The 16,830-nt window shown below is 41.9% G+C and overlaps 2 protein-coding genes across 8 annotated transcripts in view; one reads left to right on the top strand and one right to left on the bottom strand.

The window, feature by feature from the left end:
- Nucleotides 1-6,493, top strand: part of KCNAB1 (potassium voltage-gated channel subfamily A member regulatory beta subunit 1) — a 436,423-nt gene extending 429,930 nt beyond the window's left edge. For all 6 annotated transcript variants that reach the window (XM_021719354.1, XM_021719351.1, XM_021719353.1 and 3 more), the window contains one exon: nt 4,706-6,493. In XM_021719354.1, coding sequence (XP_021575029.1) covers nt 4,706-4,795 — 90 coding nt within the window. In that variant the 3' untranslated portion in view covers nt 4,796-6,493. The remainder of the gene's footprint in view (nt 1-4,705) is intronic.
- Nucleotides 6,494-7,819: 1,326 nt separating this feature from the next.
- Nucleotides 7,820-16,830, bottom strand: part of SSR3 (signal sequence receptor subunit 3) — a 16,067-nt gene continuing 7,056 nt past the window's right edge. For both annotated transcript variants that reach the window (XM_008071638.2, XM_021719356.1), the window contains exons 3-5: nt 16,209-16,307; nt 11,453-11,584; nt 7,820-10,416 (exon numbers count right to left, since the gene is read on the bottom strand). In XM_008071638.2, the coding sequence (XP_008069829.1) occupies nt 10,350-10,416; nt 11,453-11,584; nt 16,209-16,307 (298 nt within the window). In that variant the 3' untranslated portion in view covers nt 7,820-10,349. The remainder of the gene's footprint in view (nt 10,417-11,452; nt 11,585-16,208; nt 16,308-16,830) is intronic.

The following is a 16,830-nucleotide window of genomic DNA, read 5'->3' as shown; positions in this document are numbered from 1 at the left end:
GGCTGCGGTGGCTGGGAGCAGCCACTACACTCCAGTCTGGGCGACAGAGTGAGACTCCAACTCAAAAAAAAAAGAAAGAAAAAAAGAAATGTAATAATCATAGAACAATGTACATGCATCACATACTCATTCATTCTTTCCACTAATATCACTGACCTAATGTGTGCTGAGCCCCTCCTTTCCATTCTCTGAGGATCCTGTATCCCTCTCCCATTGTAACACTTATGATAACACAACTGCCTGCGCCCTTACTACACCATAAGTCCCCTGAGATCAGAGGCCTGTGTCTTTCTTGCTTCTCCACTGGCTTCCTAGTTCTTTGCCTATTATAGGGCCCCTAGTCCAAGATTCAAGAAATATCTGTTGGATGAATATTTGCCATGTTTTAAGTGGGTGTAAAATTCTACTTTGGATTTCCAGGATCACGTCTCCCGAGAAGCAAATTTAGGAGGCCCATCCCCACTCCTTCCCCCATGAGGATGGCTGTTGGCCCAGGGCACAGGATGGAGCCTCCTGCAGTATTCTGGGGAGCTGCAGGTGCAGGAGAGGAAGGGGGAGGAGATAGGGTGTTCCTGGGAGCACCATCTAAGGAGGAGTTGGGGGTCAGTATCTGTGACTATTCCCCTTCCCCAAAGGCCACATCCAGTCCTGAGCCTGCCGTTCTGGGCCCTGTTAAAAGCACTAGGAACGATCCAGCCCACTATTCCTACCCACTATTCCTGCTGTAGCCACCACCTGCTGAGTAAGGCAAGGACAAGGGCAAGGGCGTCTGTTTTGTCCTTGTTTCCTCTTGCTCATGGGGAACAGAATTGCCTCAAAGCTTCTTCCCTGAAACAAACACAAAGCCCCTTGACTGTTCCCAAAACAAAACAGATGGAGGTGGGGACAAACATGAAGAAACCTGGAATGTTTAAAAACCCAGAGGCCGAGTGTGGTGGCTCACACCAGTAATCCCCAGCACTTTGGGAGGCCAAGGCAGGAGGATCACTTGAGCCCAGGAGTTCCAGACTGGTCTAGGCAACATAACAAGACCTGTCTCTACAAAAATAAAAAATTAGCCAGGCGTGGTGGTGCATGCCTGTTGTCCCAGCCAATCGGGAAGTTGAGGTAGAAGGATCACCTAAGCCTGGGGAAGGTGAGGCTGTGGTGAGCTACGCGTGTGCCACTGCTCTCCCAGACAGAGTGAGACTCGACTCCAACACATGCTGGAGGATAAATGGTGTGGAGTCCCTGCCCCCACCTTTCTCAGGGCCGTGCAGCAGTGTTGTAACAGCCCCACTTCTCTTCTTCCAATAACCCTCTGACCCCACAATGCCTTCCTGGCTTTTGTGGGGTTCCCTGTCCCTGCATGGGCAATGCCCCCTCTTATGAATCCCGCTCCACCCTCTCTTACTTTGACATCTGCTCTGGGAAGAGATGAGGCTACTCTGGGATGAGGAGGGGAGTTTATACACAAAGCACTGAAGTCTAAAGCAGAGATTATTTCACAAATCTTTAGAGTACTTATTTTATGTTTGGTGCCATGCCAGGCAGAAAGGACTAAGATGAGTCAGAACAGGACCCTGCTTCAAAGTGCTCATCAGCAGGCTGGAAAAGAGTGAATTAGGAAATCTATCCCTTCATTCATTCCTCAGGATCTCTGAGACCCTATAATGAGCACTGGAGACACCACAGGGAACAAGAAAGACATTGTCCAACCTTCAAGGGAGTGACAGACATACACACAAAATAACTTCAGGCTGTGAAATGGGCTATCAGGAAATAAATAGGATGCTATAATAGAGACTGAGAAGTGGATGGGCCCATTTTAAATCATGTCTTTGCAAAAGCCCCCTCTGGGATGTCTATTCTGAGGCCATCATGGGCCTCCATTTGTTACATGTCTTCACACGGCCCATTCTAGGCACAGGGAAGAGCGGTGCGAAGGCCCTGAAGTAGGAAGGAACTGCCATCCTCAGGCCAGTGTGGCCAACTTGTAGCGAGCAAAGGGGACAGCAGATGTGTTGAAGCAGAGAGGCCGGCAGGGGCCAAATCCCACAGGCCACCATGGGTCAGAGTCTAGTCCTCCTGAATTAAGAAGGGGGATGAGCTCCTGTTTGAATGTTTACATGTCCGTTGCTGCTGGGTGGAAAGCAGAATGACAGGCAAGGACAGTTGTCCAGGTGGGAGGCGACAGTGGCTTGGACCAGAGTGGTGGCCATAGCACTGGAGAGAAGTGGATGGATTCCACAGTTTCTGGAAAGAGAGAGAGCATGGCTTGGCAGAAAGAGGGCGGAATTGGGGATTCCTGTCATGCTCATTCAGGGAGGCCACTGCCTTCTCAAGAGCGCATGGTGCCTGGTGGTGACATTAAGAGGTCATTCCTGGGCAGGGCTCTCAAGGCCAGCAGGCCAGGCAGGTAGAGGGAGAAGGACACATCTCAGAGGGAACGTTCTTGAGTCCGTTTACCTCCCAAAGCACCTCCTCACTGGCAAGGCTGTGGCTGGCAGCAGGTGGGGCTGTTGCCCATTATGAAAGGGACATCATCCAAGCATCAAGACGGCCACCACTCACCCCATGCCCCTCCCCCTCCTACTCTACCTCCTGCGTGCCCAGCACTGGAGGGTCCACCCTGGACATACTGTGACTGGGCCCCGTGACGTGGCAAAGAGCAGACCGGGTATTTGGGAACGCCCAGCAGGGGTAGGATTGGCTGCAGAAGGATGGAAAGTGTGGTGAGGCAGCAGTGGCAAGGAAAGGAAATTTACTAGTAGGCCAGGAAAGCAGCTGCTTGGAGGGAAGCTGAATGCCTAAGGTGTGTAAAACCAGGAGGGGCATGTATACATCAGGCCTCGACAGGGGGAGAGGAGACAAGAAGCCACAGCTGTGGGAAGCCCACCACCACCTGCCTGGAGCCTATCCTCCTCACTTCTACCCAAAAGGTGGCAGAAATGCCTCTACCCTCCCCCACCAGCCTTAAAAACCTTCGGGAGCTTCCCATCAAGTCACTCAGAGAAGGCCAGGCTCCTCTGAGTCAGGCCCATCCCCCACCACACTTCCTGGGAACCCAATTTTCAGCCCGCCCCCCCCCCCGAACCACTCAGATCTCCAGATACGACAGGGGTCCTCTGCCTACAAAGTGACCACTACCCCAGCCTGGTGAAATCCTCCTCCATCTCCAAGGCCCAGAACAACAGTGACCCAACCCTGGGAGGACCCTAGTACCCTGCCAGCCCATCAATGTCAGCCAGACCTCCCCTCACCCCATCAGTTAATCCAGGCAGAGGAACTCCAAATGTGCACAGCCAGTAGCCTGTGGGTTGTTAAACCTGTAGTCACTTAGAATGTTTCGAAATAGTTGGCTAGTTGGCAACATTAAAAAACTCGGTAATTTCATACAAAATTCTACATGGGGCTCCTCTTGAAAATTTTAGTCTTGCAACACTATTATTTTAGGTTTTATTCAAGTACTTTTATGGTTTCATTTTTTTGTTGTTTAAATTTCTTTTCTATCAGAAATGTCTTTTGGTGTAATAAAGGATTTTTTCCTCACGTGGCCAATCCACTGTAGACACAAAACTTCCAAAAAATCCAATTTCCAGATTTTGGTCTCATTGTTACAATCTCATTTTTAAATAACATACGACCTGCTCAAACACTCTAAAATTCCAAAGCCAGTGGGAAATCAAATTCCTCCTTTAGCTTCAGGTAGGAAAACATTAGCCAGGACCAGAAGTTTCCCAGGCCGGGTGGATGGACAGACTATCATGTCAAGCCCTGAGGTGTCTGCGGCTAGCACTTGAGTGAAGACAGGTCACAGTGGCTAACATGAATACAGCAAAGGAAGGGCGAGGCTGCAGCCTCCAGACTAGTCGCCAGAATTCTGTTACACCACAGTCTCCACACAGGATCAGACTATTGCAATGAGAAAGCCTGCCTATGTCCCTTGTCGTATGGTGTAATGAGTGCCCTTGGCCTACTTCTCATAATAAAAGCTATCCCCAGATTGGCTCATGCCTACCCCGGGCTTCAGAAATCAGCACATCCTGCAAATGACTCACACATCCTAAACTCTGGGCCTCCTGCAACTAAGTGCCACAGCTGCCCAGTCCTATTTCTAGGTGTGTATCCCACAGGCACCTGACACCCTTTTTTTTTTTTGAGTTGGAGTTTCACTCTGTCGTTCAGGCTGGAGTGCAGTGGCACAATCACCCACACTGCAGCCCCAATCTGCTAGGCTCAGGTGATCCTTCTGCCTCAGTCTTCCAAATAGCTGGAACCACAGGCCCATGCCACCACACCCAGCTTATTTTTTGATTTATTGTAGAGATGAGGTTGTGTCAAGTTGCCCAGGCTGGTCTCGAACCTGTGGGCTCGGGTAATCCTCTCATCTCAGTCTCCCAAAGTGCTGGGATTATAGCTGTTAGCCACTGCGCCTGGCCTCTTTTTGCTTTTTTAAGTAGCCACTAGAAAACTTAAAATCACAAATGTGGCTGACATTACCTTTCTATTGGATAGCGCAGCTCTGTTTCTACAAGCCTTCATACATGCCTTATGCCTTCATTTATGCAGTCAACAAAGCTCCCAAGTTCACAGTGTGGTAGGGAGCTTACAATCCAGCCTTTTATGAATGTATACAAGTTTAGATGTCTTTGCTTGATGTAGAGCACAAAAAAATGCTCAACTGGACTAAAGAATCCTTTTGTACTTCTCCTCCCACTCTCAGGTTCTCCCAAAGATGACATCTCACGTGGTCAATGAGATTGACAACATCCTGCGCAACAAGCCCTACAGCAAGAAGGACTACAGGTCCTAAGGCAATGCATGAGCCAGAAGCTGTATGGTTCCAATAGCAGCTTGTGCCCAGCACAGAACGGTTCAGTTCCTAGCCAGTCTTTCGAGTCACTTAGCAGCCTGCTGCTCAGCCTCTAGTGTCCCTGGATTCTTTGAGGTGTCTGCTGTCACTACCACTGTGCACATCTGAAAACTCACAACCAAGAAAATCCATTCTATTTTCTTATCTGGGGCTGGAGTCGCCTGTTCTTGCATCGCTTCATGCACCTCACACACAGGCGATGAGAAGAATGTGGGGGGAAAGAGAATCTGCCTTCGGGCATTTGGTAACTCAGAGAAGGCTGTACAGATATATTTTTTCAAAATCCACAGATGCAATGTGAATTGTGTAAGAAATAGAGTAGGATATCTTCACTCAAAAGTCTTGCTAGGGAGAATAATTAGAATTTTACTTTTTTTTGCCTATTTTCACGATCATTTTTGTTTCACTTGTCATTAAACAAAACTAAAACTTCTAGGCATTTGCTTTATATAACTTTCAAATAGTTGCTGTTGCTTGGCCCCAAGATGGCCCTGTACATACAAGCATTTATGCAGGATGTCTCTTAGGATTCTAATAATGTTATGTCCATTTACATGTGGAGATGGTAAGGGATGAATAATCTTTAACTAGAGATGTCATGGCTAGTTTGCTAAAGAGACAGTTACTTTGCTATGGAAACTGAGCTTTGAATAAAATGCAACGTATCTGCAATTAAGTGTTCATTTTTTACTACATTTTATTAAAACCTGCTTTCTACTCTCAACTGCTAGGCACAACTTCTGCAAGTTCAAATACTTGAGCTTCAAAAATAAATAGACACACACTCAGTTTTGTTAGTAAACTTGTAAAATACCCAGAAAGGTGAATGTTCACTGTTTAATAGTGCTGGGGTTTTACAATCTAACACTTGGTATTTTGAAGGAGTTGTTAATATGAAAGTCAATCAACAGGCTTTGTGAGGAACACTACGACATGATTCAGAATATGCTGGGTGAATGGACTTGCCTGGTGAAAGAAAACTGTTCAAAGAACTTTCTGATCCTATAGTAACATTATATGCACTCAACTATATGCATGAAAGTCCCCTGCATGGATTCAAGGGGCTTAGCCTTGGTGTACTCAGAATCTGAGGTCTAGCTATCCCTGCCACCATTGGCTATATACCCTCATGAATATCCCACTTGAGAAAAACTGTGAGAATATATTGTGTACTGGTACCTGTAAAAAGGGAGAAAACATGTTTTTCTTCCCTTTTGGGGGGTGGGGATGGTCCTTTAACTGTATTGGAGCATCTGAGGATGTAAAGACTCTAATAACTTTCTGGTCAGCAGGCTCCCCCTATGGAGATCACTTTGAAATTTACAGAATATGCTACTTTCTGTCATCATTTCTAGATATGTATTTCATGGTTAAGTTCTAACTCTTAAAATGTTAGTGGGAAAAGCCAACAAATTTTCATTTTGGTTACTTACTACCTGTATTCTAATAGGGATTTTGGATTTTTTGCCCAAGTATCAGAGTAATGGTGGAAATGGATCATTTTTTCAGCTATTCACTGTGTATTCAATTCAGTGAATCACTGTATGTGTAAACGAGCGAGTGTGCTGTCTAATGGGAAATGCGATTTAACTGATTTATTGCTTAGAATAATAAAAGCATTTTGTGCATTCAATCTCACAAGTTTTTGTCTGATCTTTCACTATGAGGCATAAGTGTATTTTTCCTATATATTAGATACACACATGTACAATATGGTATGGCCATAAAACAGGCAATAATCATCTAAATAAAAGTCATACTGACAGCTAAGCTGCACTGCATACGTAACACAAATAGCAGTGATCAAAAGACTGAGACTTACAATGCCAGCCAAGCTTTTTTCGCTCTCATTAATGGAAATTAGTTACTAGATGATATCATTTCTCATTGGATTTTAGAATACTCTGCACTAAGGCTAAAGCTGCAAATCAAAACCAAATATAAACACTATGATTTAGCCATGGGAACAGCCGGATTTTTTATATGCATGTCACCAGTCATGGTAAATATACTAGAAAATACATTTCATAATTACGTCCTTAAGAAAAATTTCCATGCACTCTCTTTTTCCTTTCTCTTCTGAAAAGCATACCCCGGCAGAGAATGGGTTACTACAAGGGGTAACCCAGATACCAGTCATCCCCACATGGAAATCCTGGGCAGGGGAAATGCAAACTAGAAATCCTGCGCCTGGCTTCCCACTTTAGGAACTGTCACTTCATCTTCATGAAGAGTGCCAAAGTCTTGAGGCAATGTCAGAGCCTGAAGGAAGCTGAGGCATCTGCAAAGCCATGCTTCTTTGACAAACAAGGAAAGTGGGCTTGGCAGATCAGAAGAACATGCCCGAACCTACACTGTTGGCTGATAGCAGAACCAGGACTGGAACCCAAGCATTTTGCATTCCAGTACAGTCCTTCTCAAGTGCTTTTTTTCTATTTAAGCTTTAAAGTTTTATACAGAAGTCAATTGTGTGCGAGAATTTTTAAAAAACAGGTATGAACCCAAATTCAGAGATCAGACAAGAGGGAGAAGTCAGAGAAGAGAGGCAATAAAAACTCATAAAGACCAACGAGAAGTTAGTGTCTAACTTCTAAAGCAGTCTCTCAAGGTCCTCATAATCTCCCATTAATTCCCTTGCCTGGGAGTCAAGGAGGTGAGCAAACCCCTTACAAACCCTGATACATCTGTAAACTGGTTTTCACCATCCATGTACCCATATATGTATCCTTTCTGAGTGTCTCCAGAAGCAGCAATGACTGGCATGCACACCGAAAACACAGAAACAGGCAGGAAAGCAGTCTGACAGAGGCCTGACACCTGTCCTGTACTGCACTGCTCTGTGCCTGTCACCGCCTCACAGACATTTGATCAGCAAGTACAAAAATGTAATGTATATGTGTCGGAAATTGATGATGTACTTATTCTACTTATTCACACGATTCTTACAAAGAAATCTAGGGAAAATACAAGTTAAAAAAAAAGTTTAATGATATTAATTAAGCAAGACCTTTCACAAGAAAGGAGTATAAATTCAATCTCTATATTTCAGTTAACTTTGAACCTTGTTTCAAATTATCCTTTCCAAGTTGCAATAATATGCCAAATAGAACAAGTAGTAAATTTTTACTGGCTAAGAGTTTCAATCCAAGATTTTTATTAAGTTGTAAATAAGGAAACTAAAAATAGGTAAATGAAAATGTTGTAAGTTGATGCTTTTAAGCTGCTACTTATCACGAGTATGAAAAAAGAAATTTAATCACTTTGAATGCCAACTACAGCAGAATCCCTTTTATTTACTGTGTTGGGTACGAGGTCTTTTTAAGATAAAACTTTTCCAACAAGTTTTTACTCTCTACATCAGACTGAGCGTACCATAATTCTAGGTGACACATAGCTCTTTCAGATGGTGGGAGAGCACTGGGGAACAGGTTCTGCTCAATTCCTGATAGTAAAGTACTGGTACAGTAAATCCCTAATGAAAACTGCTGAGCTGTGAGTATCTGCCTTATAATCTTATGCACAGAAATTGATCCAAAAGTGTAGAAAGTTAGAAAACATTATCAGGATTGAAAATAGAGTGCTGCAGAAAAACTCAGGAAACAAATTTTGCTTACTGACTTTCCTACAAATTTTCAGTTTATTAATTCAAGAGAAGTTCCATTAAGAATATTAAGCTGACAGCCCCATGTCACCACCCATCTAAACTACACTGGATTGTACCAAGATAGGTGGTGATTTTCCCCGTCTATATAGGCACTGCCATCTAGTGGCAAGTTTCCACCAGCAACCTAAAAAGATACTGGGGCTCTGGTAAATAGTAGACACTGATGGTTTATCATATAATCATTCTGTCAAATAAGCAAATGCATTTGATACACAGACTCCATACATCCAGTCAAACTACTGACTGGCTTTTTAAAAAATAGTAAAGTTAAAAAAAAAATAAAATAAATAAACCTCTTACGTGTTACCCAACTGTACCCTGCAGTGAATCTCTTCTGACTTCCCTATTCACTCCACATTATCTAGTGATAGCACTTAACAATGTACCAGAGAGAAGTACAGAACTGCAAACATATAAAGCAATGAGGAAATGGAATCCTGAACCGCACACAATGATGATATGGGTCACTATGAAAATACACTCCTACTTTCCTTCTCAGTTCTCAGATGCAGCCCACCAACACATCAACAGCATGGAAGTAGATGAGTAACTTCATAAGGTCATAAATAAAACTAGTAACACTTATAACATTCATCTTAAATTAGAAGTAGAAACTAAATATTAGAAAAATATTTCCTTTGAGGCACTGTTTGTAGGAAGTTACTGGATGTGGTCAAAAGTTAATGGCATATAAAACCACTACCCCCTGTGATTCCACCGCCTTTTAGGTGACATGGTTAAAAACGAGCTGCCCAAGCTTGTTCAAGTCATGGCACACTAGGGAAATAATATCTGTACACATACTAGTAAGAAAAATGCAAGAGATTGCACTCTGCTCAACCTACAAGAGCTGAAGAGATCAATATTTTGTTCACAATCGATGGGAACCGAGGAACTAAAGGGTCAAAAGTCCTGAAGGAAAAATGCTGACAAGCACTAAAGTCACTGTAAATTCCTTGGAGAGTTCTTAGAATTCCAGAACTAAGATCATAAAAATTACTTTGGTATTTTACATGTCAATACTCAGGAAAGAGGTTCTCTCTCTTAGTTAACATTCACCAGTGGTGTGAAACCTTGGAAAACAATGATTCCTGTGTCTTAGTAAGTTAAACCAACATGGCAGGGTCAAGTTGACCTCCCTGGCTGCCCAGGGCCAAAGCCATCCAGCTGAACAGTGTGTGCTTTAACCCCGCAGAATAACTCTCATATGCCTGGGCACTATTTTTAGGTTACTAACTTGGCTGCCTTTATTTTTTTTTTTTTTTTAAAGGGGGGGGAGGTACTTTTCCACAAGTTTTTCTTCCCCAAGTTGAAGAAATCATGCTAATTTTGTGTTATTTTAAATCACAAATCCAGAGACTTATAAACATTAAGCTTTCTATTCAATCCCCTGGGAAGAGGATTCATTCTGATATTTATGGTTCAAAAAGTTGGAATATTGTGCTTGGAACATAGAGAACAAGTTATTAACGTCTTGCTACTATTATAAATAATAACAGCTCGGCCCAGGTTACTGTGACCTCTGACAGATCAAGGAAACAAGTTATTTTCTCCTCTTGTGATTATAGCATATTGCAAGACATTCTTTTTCCTTTTAATAAATGTCCTGGTACTCTGAGTTTCCCTTTCAATTCATTTAATTTCAACAATCTGTCAAAAAGAGCCAATAAACAAATGCTGAATTACATTCTGTTGATTTTTTAAACCCTCAAGCTCCAGACTATAAAAACATCTTGTGTCTTCCACTCTGACCACCCTGCTGCCTGCCCATACACCACAGGCCACCCATCAACGTAAGCCAGGAGAAGCTGCCATGGTCTAATGGTCTATCTACTTGGAGCCAGTAGACAGGAGGGCGATGAGTCCTGATGAAGCACTTATGGACAAAATGTAGTTCCTGTAGGAATTTAATGTTAAGGAAATTAACTCAAAATTAGTTTTCCAACAACATAAAAAGAGCCCATCTCCTTGGAATATGGCATTCCCTTCCTGATACCTGGTATTTTCATGATGATGTAGGGCCCCATCGTCTGCAGCACAATTTACAAGACAGAAGATCATAAAAAATGAAAAACATTCACAGGAAATGTGTTCTAATTTTAAAAAGAAAACACTTAGAAACCTAGAACACATGATCACAAAGAACACTTGTGAATTCCATTTAACCTTCATGAGAAGAGGTGATCAGAGAACACAGGGAAGAGAGACTTGTTTTCCTTTTTTCCTCAGAGCAAAGGAAAAAGAAGTCTTTCCTGTCGATGAGTGTTTTGCTGCAGATGGCTTGCAGCAAGAAGGGTTGAAAGTTCACAGCTACTTTCAGCTTCAGAACTATGCCATTTTCAACCAATCATTCCAGTATTCCCAAAAGATACAAGTTGGAGGGTATCTGATATTTTATTATGCCATAATATCCAATTGTTAAAAGTTTGGATGTGTATTTCTGGTTAACACCTTTAATAAATTACCTTAGTAAGAGAAGACTGATTCCTGCCCAAAAGCTCAATTTAAGAGCAGTTTGAAATACTGTTAAGGTATTATGGAATGTACCTATTTAACTGCACTGGCCACCCACCCAACCCCAAAGCCCAAAAATAACAGCAGACACAGGAGCTTAGTATTCCAGGAGCTATCAAAGAAGACAAGTTTGCTTTGGGTCTTTGGAACTTTTAAGTAGGCAGATATACACATATATAAGACTGCTTTGAAATACTTGTTGTTTATCAAAAAGCCACAATTTATAAATGTAAGAGAACTTTAAACCAAACCAAAAGCTGTTATTTTAAATGTCCAGAAAATTGCCTCAAGTCAGCGCTATTTAATGGACTGACTCCCAAAGCAGTTTTTCCTTCCACTAAAATATACAGACAAGTCGGAACCAAATGAACTACTGTTTCAAGACTTTTAAAAAAGACAATCAGTCTTTAAAAGGATACACTGTAGGATTGAAGTTCTTCAATATAAAGAAGGAAGCCACAATGACCAAGACCAGGAACAGAGTGTTGTTATAGAAGATGGAAAATGTTGTCGCTTCATAGTCAGCAACTTCATTCTTCTTCCACAAGATTCTAAACACACAGAAACAAGTCAAACAAGTTTATAAATATGATTTAAAATGTTAAATACCACATGGCTCTAATTCATTGTAAGACAAGTTTTCCCTTAACTGTTCTAGGGTGAGAATGTGCTTTTAATATTAAATTTAGTCACAACTGTCCCCCTTTCTCCACTGAAAAAATATTTCCCTCTCTTTACTGATGCTAAAAGCACAGCAGCTGGTTATGTTTACCATTTTCCCAGGCAGCAAGGGTTATGGAGGAAGGGATTGATTCATTGCAGTTGGCACGGTTTGATCAGCAGCTTCTTTCTCCAGGCTGTCACCTAAAACTCAAACTCCCCAATCAACAGCTTGACAGAACTCCCTTGGCTGAACCATGAACTTGAATCTCTCCACAGCCTGCAGATGTCAGTCTTCAATATCACACCTTAAGAAGACAATCCCAATGACAAAAACTAGCTGTGTCTTATAGAACCAGACTACTGTTAGCCATCTTTATTTAAACAAAGAATGTGCTTGACCATTATGAGAATTTTCAAACGTTTGTAAAACTTACTTTTTATTTATTCTATTGTACTTGTCCTGATATTTTATCTTAATTTACTAGTACTTTAACAATCTTTTTTCTTTTTTTTTTTTTTTACTTGGAGTCTCACTCTGTCGCCCAGATTGGAGTGCAGTGGCCGCTCCCAGCCACTGCAGCCTCGACCTACTGGGCTCCAGCGATCCTTCTGCCTTAGCCTTACGAGTAGCTGGAATTACAGGCACACGCTACCATGCCCGGCTGATTTTTTGATTTGTTGTAGAGATGAGGTCTCACCAAGTTGCCCAGGCGGGTTTTGAACCCGTGGGCTCAGGCAATCCACTCACCTCAGCCTCCCAAGGCACGGGATTACAGGCTGAGCCACCGAGCCCAGCACAATCTTTTCTTTCACCCCTTCCCACAGGCAAATGGAAGTTCCCAGATGCCTGTGAATAAGGAAGCCTTTATTCCTCTTGGTTAATTAAGTTTGTAAAGCACTTTTTAAAAGAGTAGGTTGTGACCTATTAGTGGGATGTGGACTCAACTGAGTGGATCGAATGCCTACAGAAATTAACTGAGTGGGTTGAGACTACAAGAAAGAACAGAAAAACATCAAGAGTGCATCACACACAGTAGGGTAATTACTGTTTTGTGCAACATTTGCATGCATGTATGTATGAGTGTATTTGGTCAAAAAGCTAAATATGTTTTTTGTATTTTTGTTTTTTACTGTTGGTCATTATCAAAAGGGTTGAAGGTCACTATTGTAAACACTTTGTCACCCCAAAAGGTAACCCTACTTGGGAGCCAGACGACACCCTCCTCATCCTAAGGACAGCTTTACCCTTAAGTCATTGGTAACTGATACATTTTATTCACCCAGTGTTCTAATCCAAAGTCAACGGGCTTGGCTGTAAAGGAACTAAATGAAAGTTTAATCTTTATCCTCATCAGAAGAAATCTGTAGTCTCAAATGGATGCCGTATTTCCTTGATTCTACAGACATCATCAGCTTAATAATGCTTTCACTTACTCTAAGTTTGAGGGAAGAAAAGGACGTTACATTAAGTGCAGCCATGAACTACAAACCTTCTAATTTCAGAGGTTTAAATGTAAATTTCTTAAAATTCTATGACTTGGAGTTGGAGGAAACACATCATACCATCCTAACCCTGATCAATAAAAATATCAGCCCAGTAAAATGCACAGTCCCAACACGGTTTAATGCTAGACAATAGGCCAACTGCCTCTATTTCTTTGTTTTTTTTTTTTGAGTTGGAGTCTCACTCTGCCACCCAGACTGGAGTGCAGTGGCCACTCCTGGCCACCGCAGTCGCAACCTGCTGGGCCCCGGCGATCCTTCCGCCTCAGCCTCCCAAGTAGCTGGAATTACAGGCGCGCGCTACCACACCTGGCTCATTTTTTGATTTATTGTAGAAATGAGGTCTCACCAAGTTGCCCAGGTGGGTCTCGAACCCGCGGGTTCAAGCAATCCACTCACCTCAGACTCTCTAAGTGCTGAGATTACAGGCTGAGCCACCGAGTCCGGCTTATTTCTAAGACTCAGACCCAATGAAGAGAGATTTCTTAAGTAGGCTACTAGCACACCTCTGCACTGCATGCTTAAATTATCCCGCCTACATCACAGTGCTTTTCCCTAACTCCTTTTCTGTCAACTCCTGAATCAGAACCACCTTCAGTTTTGATGAAAGAAACTGGACCATGCGTTACATCGGTATACACAGTCAGACCTGTCTGACAGCCTTCAGAACTTTTTCTAGTCCATCTATATCCTGTTTTTTGTTTTGTTTTGTTTTTTATGTAGGACTCCCAAATGTCCTTACTGTCAATGGTTTTGTCCAGTAGAAGACATTTTCTTCCTAGTAGGAAACCTGGCTTGGGAGAATACTTCCCTAAAAGTCACTTTTGCAGGGAAAGCTTCCCACAACAAGAGAAAAGTTGAGACAAAAAAACAAGTGTTATAATCAGATAATGTGAAATGACAGATCACTACTAAGTCAAGAAGAAATAACACTCACACTCTGGAACAAATGTTAATGAATCTCACATTCTCCTCTGCTTATTTCCATCCTTGGATGGATGGATATTTTAAAGTACTTTCAAAATGGCATGAAGTACATATTCCAAATCACTGCAGAGCTTTGAGAGATGTGTATCCAGGCAAAGAAATGCTGATAAGCCTTTTCCTTGATCAAATCTCTGGAAGCCAACTTATCCTTTGAGAGAGAAACATACTAAATCTCAATCAGTGAGAGGCTCTAGTCCCAGTTCTCAGGGTCAATCATGAGTACAGACCCAGGGAAAATTGTACCCAGTGTGCCTTTGGTGAGAGAAAGACTAACAGCCCAATCTTGACTGATGACAAGAAGAAAAATTCCATAATCTTCAGATGCTCTGCATTTTATAAATATCCATGAAAACCCCACTTCACCTTATTCTGAAATACCTTATCCAGCAAACGGCAAAAAAATTCATTCCCATGTTCAACTCTGATTCACTAGCAGTGACTACCTTAACACTGTACCGAGAAAGACTCTGAGCTGTTTTAGGATCAAGAGCAAGTGCCAGACCAAATCATCAAGTCTGCAGTGGGCAGAGAAGAATCATTTGCCATCTCTGACATCGTTTATCAGCCAAAACCTTTAAGATCTGTAACAAGCATTTTGAAATCTGGGTAACTATGACACATACCCCAGAAGCACTACTTTAATGAATATAATAATTCAATAAAAAGGTTTTTTTAAAAAAGCAATCTAGATTCTCTAACCTCCATCCCTATGCAAAAATATGCAATCAGAAAGCTATGCAGCCAGACCTCATTAAAGATGCTTCTCACAAAAGGTCTTTATTGTCATAATTTATGAATGTGCCTTCAGTTTTATAAAGGATCCATAGGAGGTGATCATTTCAATAATGTTTTGGTGCCTTTCCAAAACCACTGGAGAAGACATCGCTCATTAAGTTACTCAGTGTCCCTTAAATAAGGATCCACTTGATAAAGCCTTTCCAAGATCTAGTGCCAGGAAAGTGTCTCTTCAGAAGGACATGCATGCTGCTTCTCATCAGACAATGAGAGCTGAGTGACCTCGGATGCTTCCCCTGATTGTTGGAAGCTCCAAAGCAAGCTTAGCACTCAACTGCTGTAAGTAACTCAAAGGGCCTTGTCCACCTACCTTTTCTTCCTCTGAAGTGGGCTCTGGTTTTTTAAAATTGTATTACTTTACATTCACTTTAAGAAAGACGTATTATATATAAAAAATGTTATATATTGCAAGTTCGTTGAATACTTACTACAAGTTCCCACAAAGTCTTTCTAGAGCAAAGAAGGGTAAAAATTCTGTTCCACAGAGCATCTACTTGATATGAAAACTAAAGATCTAAGAGAACTAGACTCTAAACTATCTAGTAACTCTTCTGCACATGTTTACTCAATCATTTAGGGACTGTTGCTACTCAGATGGCAGATTGTTTAATAGGCCTTCTAAGAGTAGCTGGGACTAAAAATTGTGGCACAGATTTGGGCCACAAGAGGCAAGACCAGTTCTTCTCTTTTTCACAGCCAGTGCTGATAACCAAGCACTAGTTGACCCTCAGGAGCTCAGGAATGGAAATCCCATGACCTAGACGTGCAAGGTAAGCCCTTCAGACCCAAAGGGCTCAGTGATATGCTCCAGGTCACAAACTATCTATAGGCAAGGCCAGTACTAGACAAAGCGCTGCCACCTCCTCAATTCCAGCAGGTACAAGCTCTCCAGCCAGACTGCCTGTGTCTTATCAAGGATCTATCTAGTCTAGGACCTTGGGCAAGTCATTCCAGCTTTCTGTACCTTTGTTTCCTCAGATATAAAATGAAGATAACAATGGGCTCTTTAGAGGAATAAACTCTTGTATCACACAGAGAAAAATATCTTGTAGTAATAAAAACTCCCAAAGTCAGTTATTACTATTCCCGTTACAACTACTTCTACAATTCCAAAATTTACCTCAGACAATCTAATACCCACATTCTTTCTGTAAAAAATCAAAAACTTATTTTCTCCAAAGTAACACTTTTTTGATTACCACAAACACTTTAAAGAGAAAGTCAAACCTTTCATCTTTCTCCTTCCGAGACATCTTTCTATTATCAGCTTCAGAAAGTTTTCGAGTCACTTCTTTGGAAACAGCATCCTCCCTCTTCTGTGCCACTCTGGAAGGAAAAGAAAAAAAGAAAAAAGTTTCCACGTACTACAGGAGTGAACAGCACACTCTCTCAGAAACACTCTGTACTCGTACTTCTTATTGGCAACTGAACAATACTTTACATTTCAAGAAAATAAGCTGGACAGAAAGTTCCAAGTTTATTACACTGCCCTAAGCCAAAAGAGAAGTAATTCAAGAAACGTTTGAGATGTGATTTATTAGTTATGTGCTTTGATTGCTGCTTAAAAAGAAAAATTTTTCCAAAGTTTAGGTATTTAATATGAATATTAAAAGTCAAACAACTGGGTAACCCCCTCGGGTCCCCTCCCCTGTGAGAGCTTTTCTGTCCTCTCAATAATCCTGCTTTCAAAAAAAAAGTCAAACAACTTAGCTATGAATCATTACAACTGCATTTTGTTTTAACCTATAATTATTTTAACTTCACTCCAAAGAACAATTTCACTATAAAGAAATAATACAGCCGGGCTCGGTGGCTCAGCCTGCAATCCCAGCACTTTGGGAGGCCGAGG

Source organism: Carlito syrichta, unplaced genomic scaffold (assembly GCF_000164805.1).
Source record: "Carlito syrichta isolate Samal-C Ts95f unplaced genomic scaffold, Tarsius_syrichta-2.0.1 Scaffold314595, whole genome shotgun sequence".
Lineage (NCBI taxonomy): Eukaryota > Metazoa > Chordata > Mammalia > Primates > Tarsiidae > Carlito > Carlito syrichta.
Note: the sequence above shows the minus strand (reverse complement) of the source record. Positions and strands in the feature narration are given on the sequence as shown.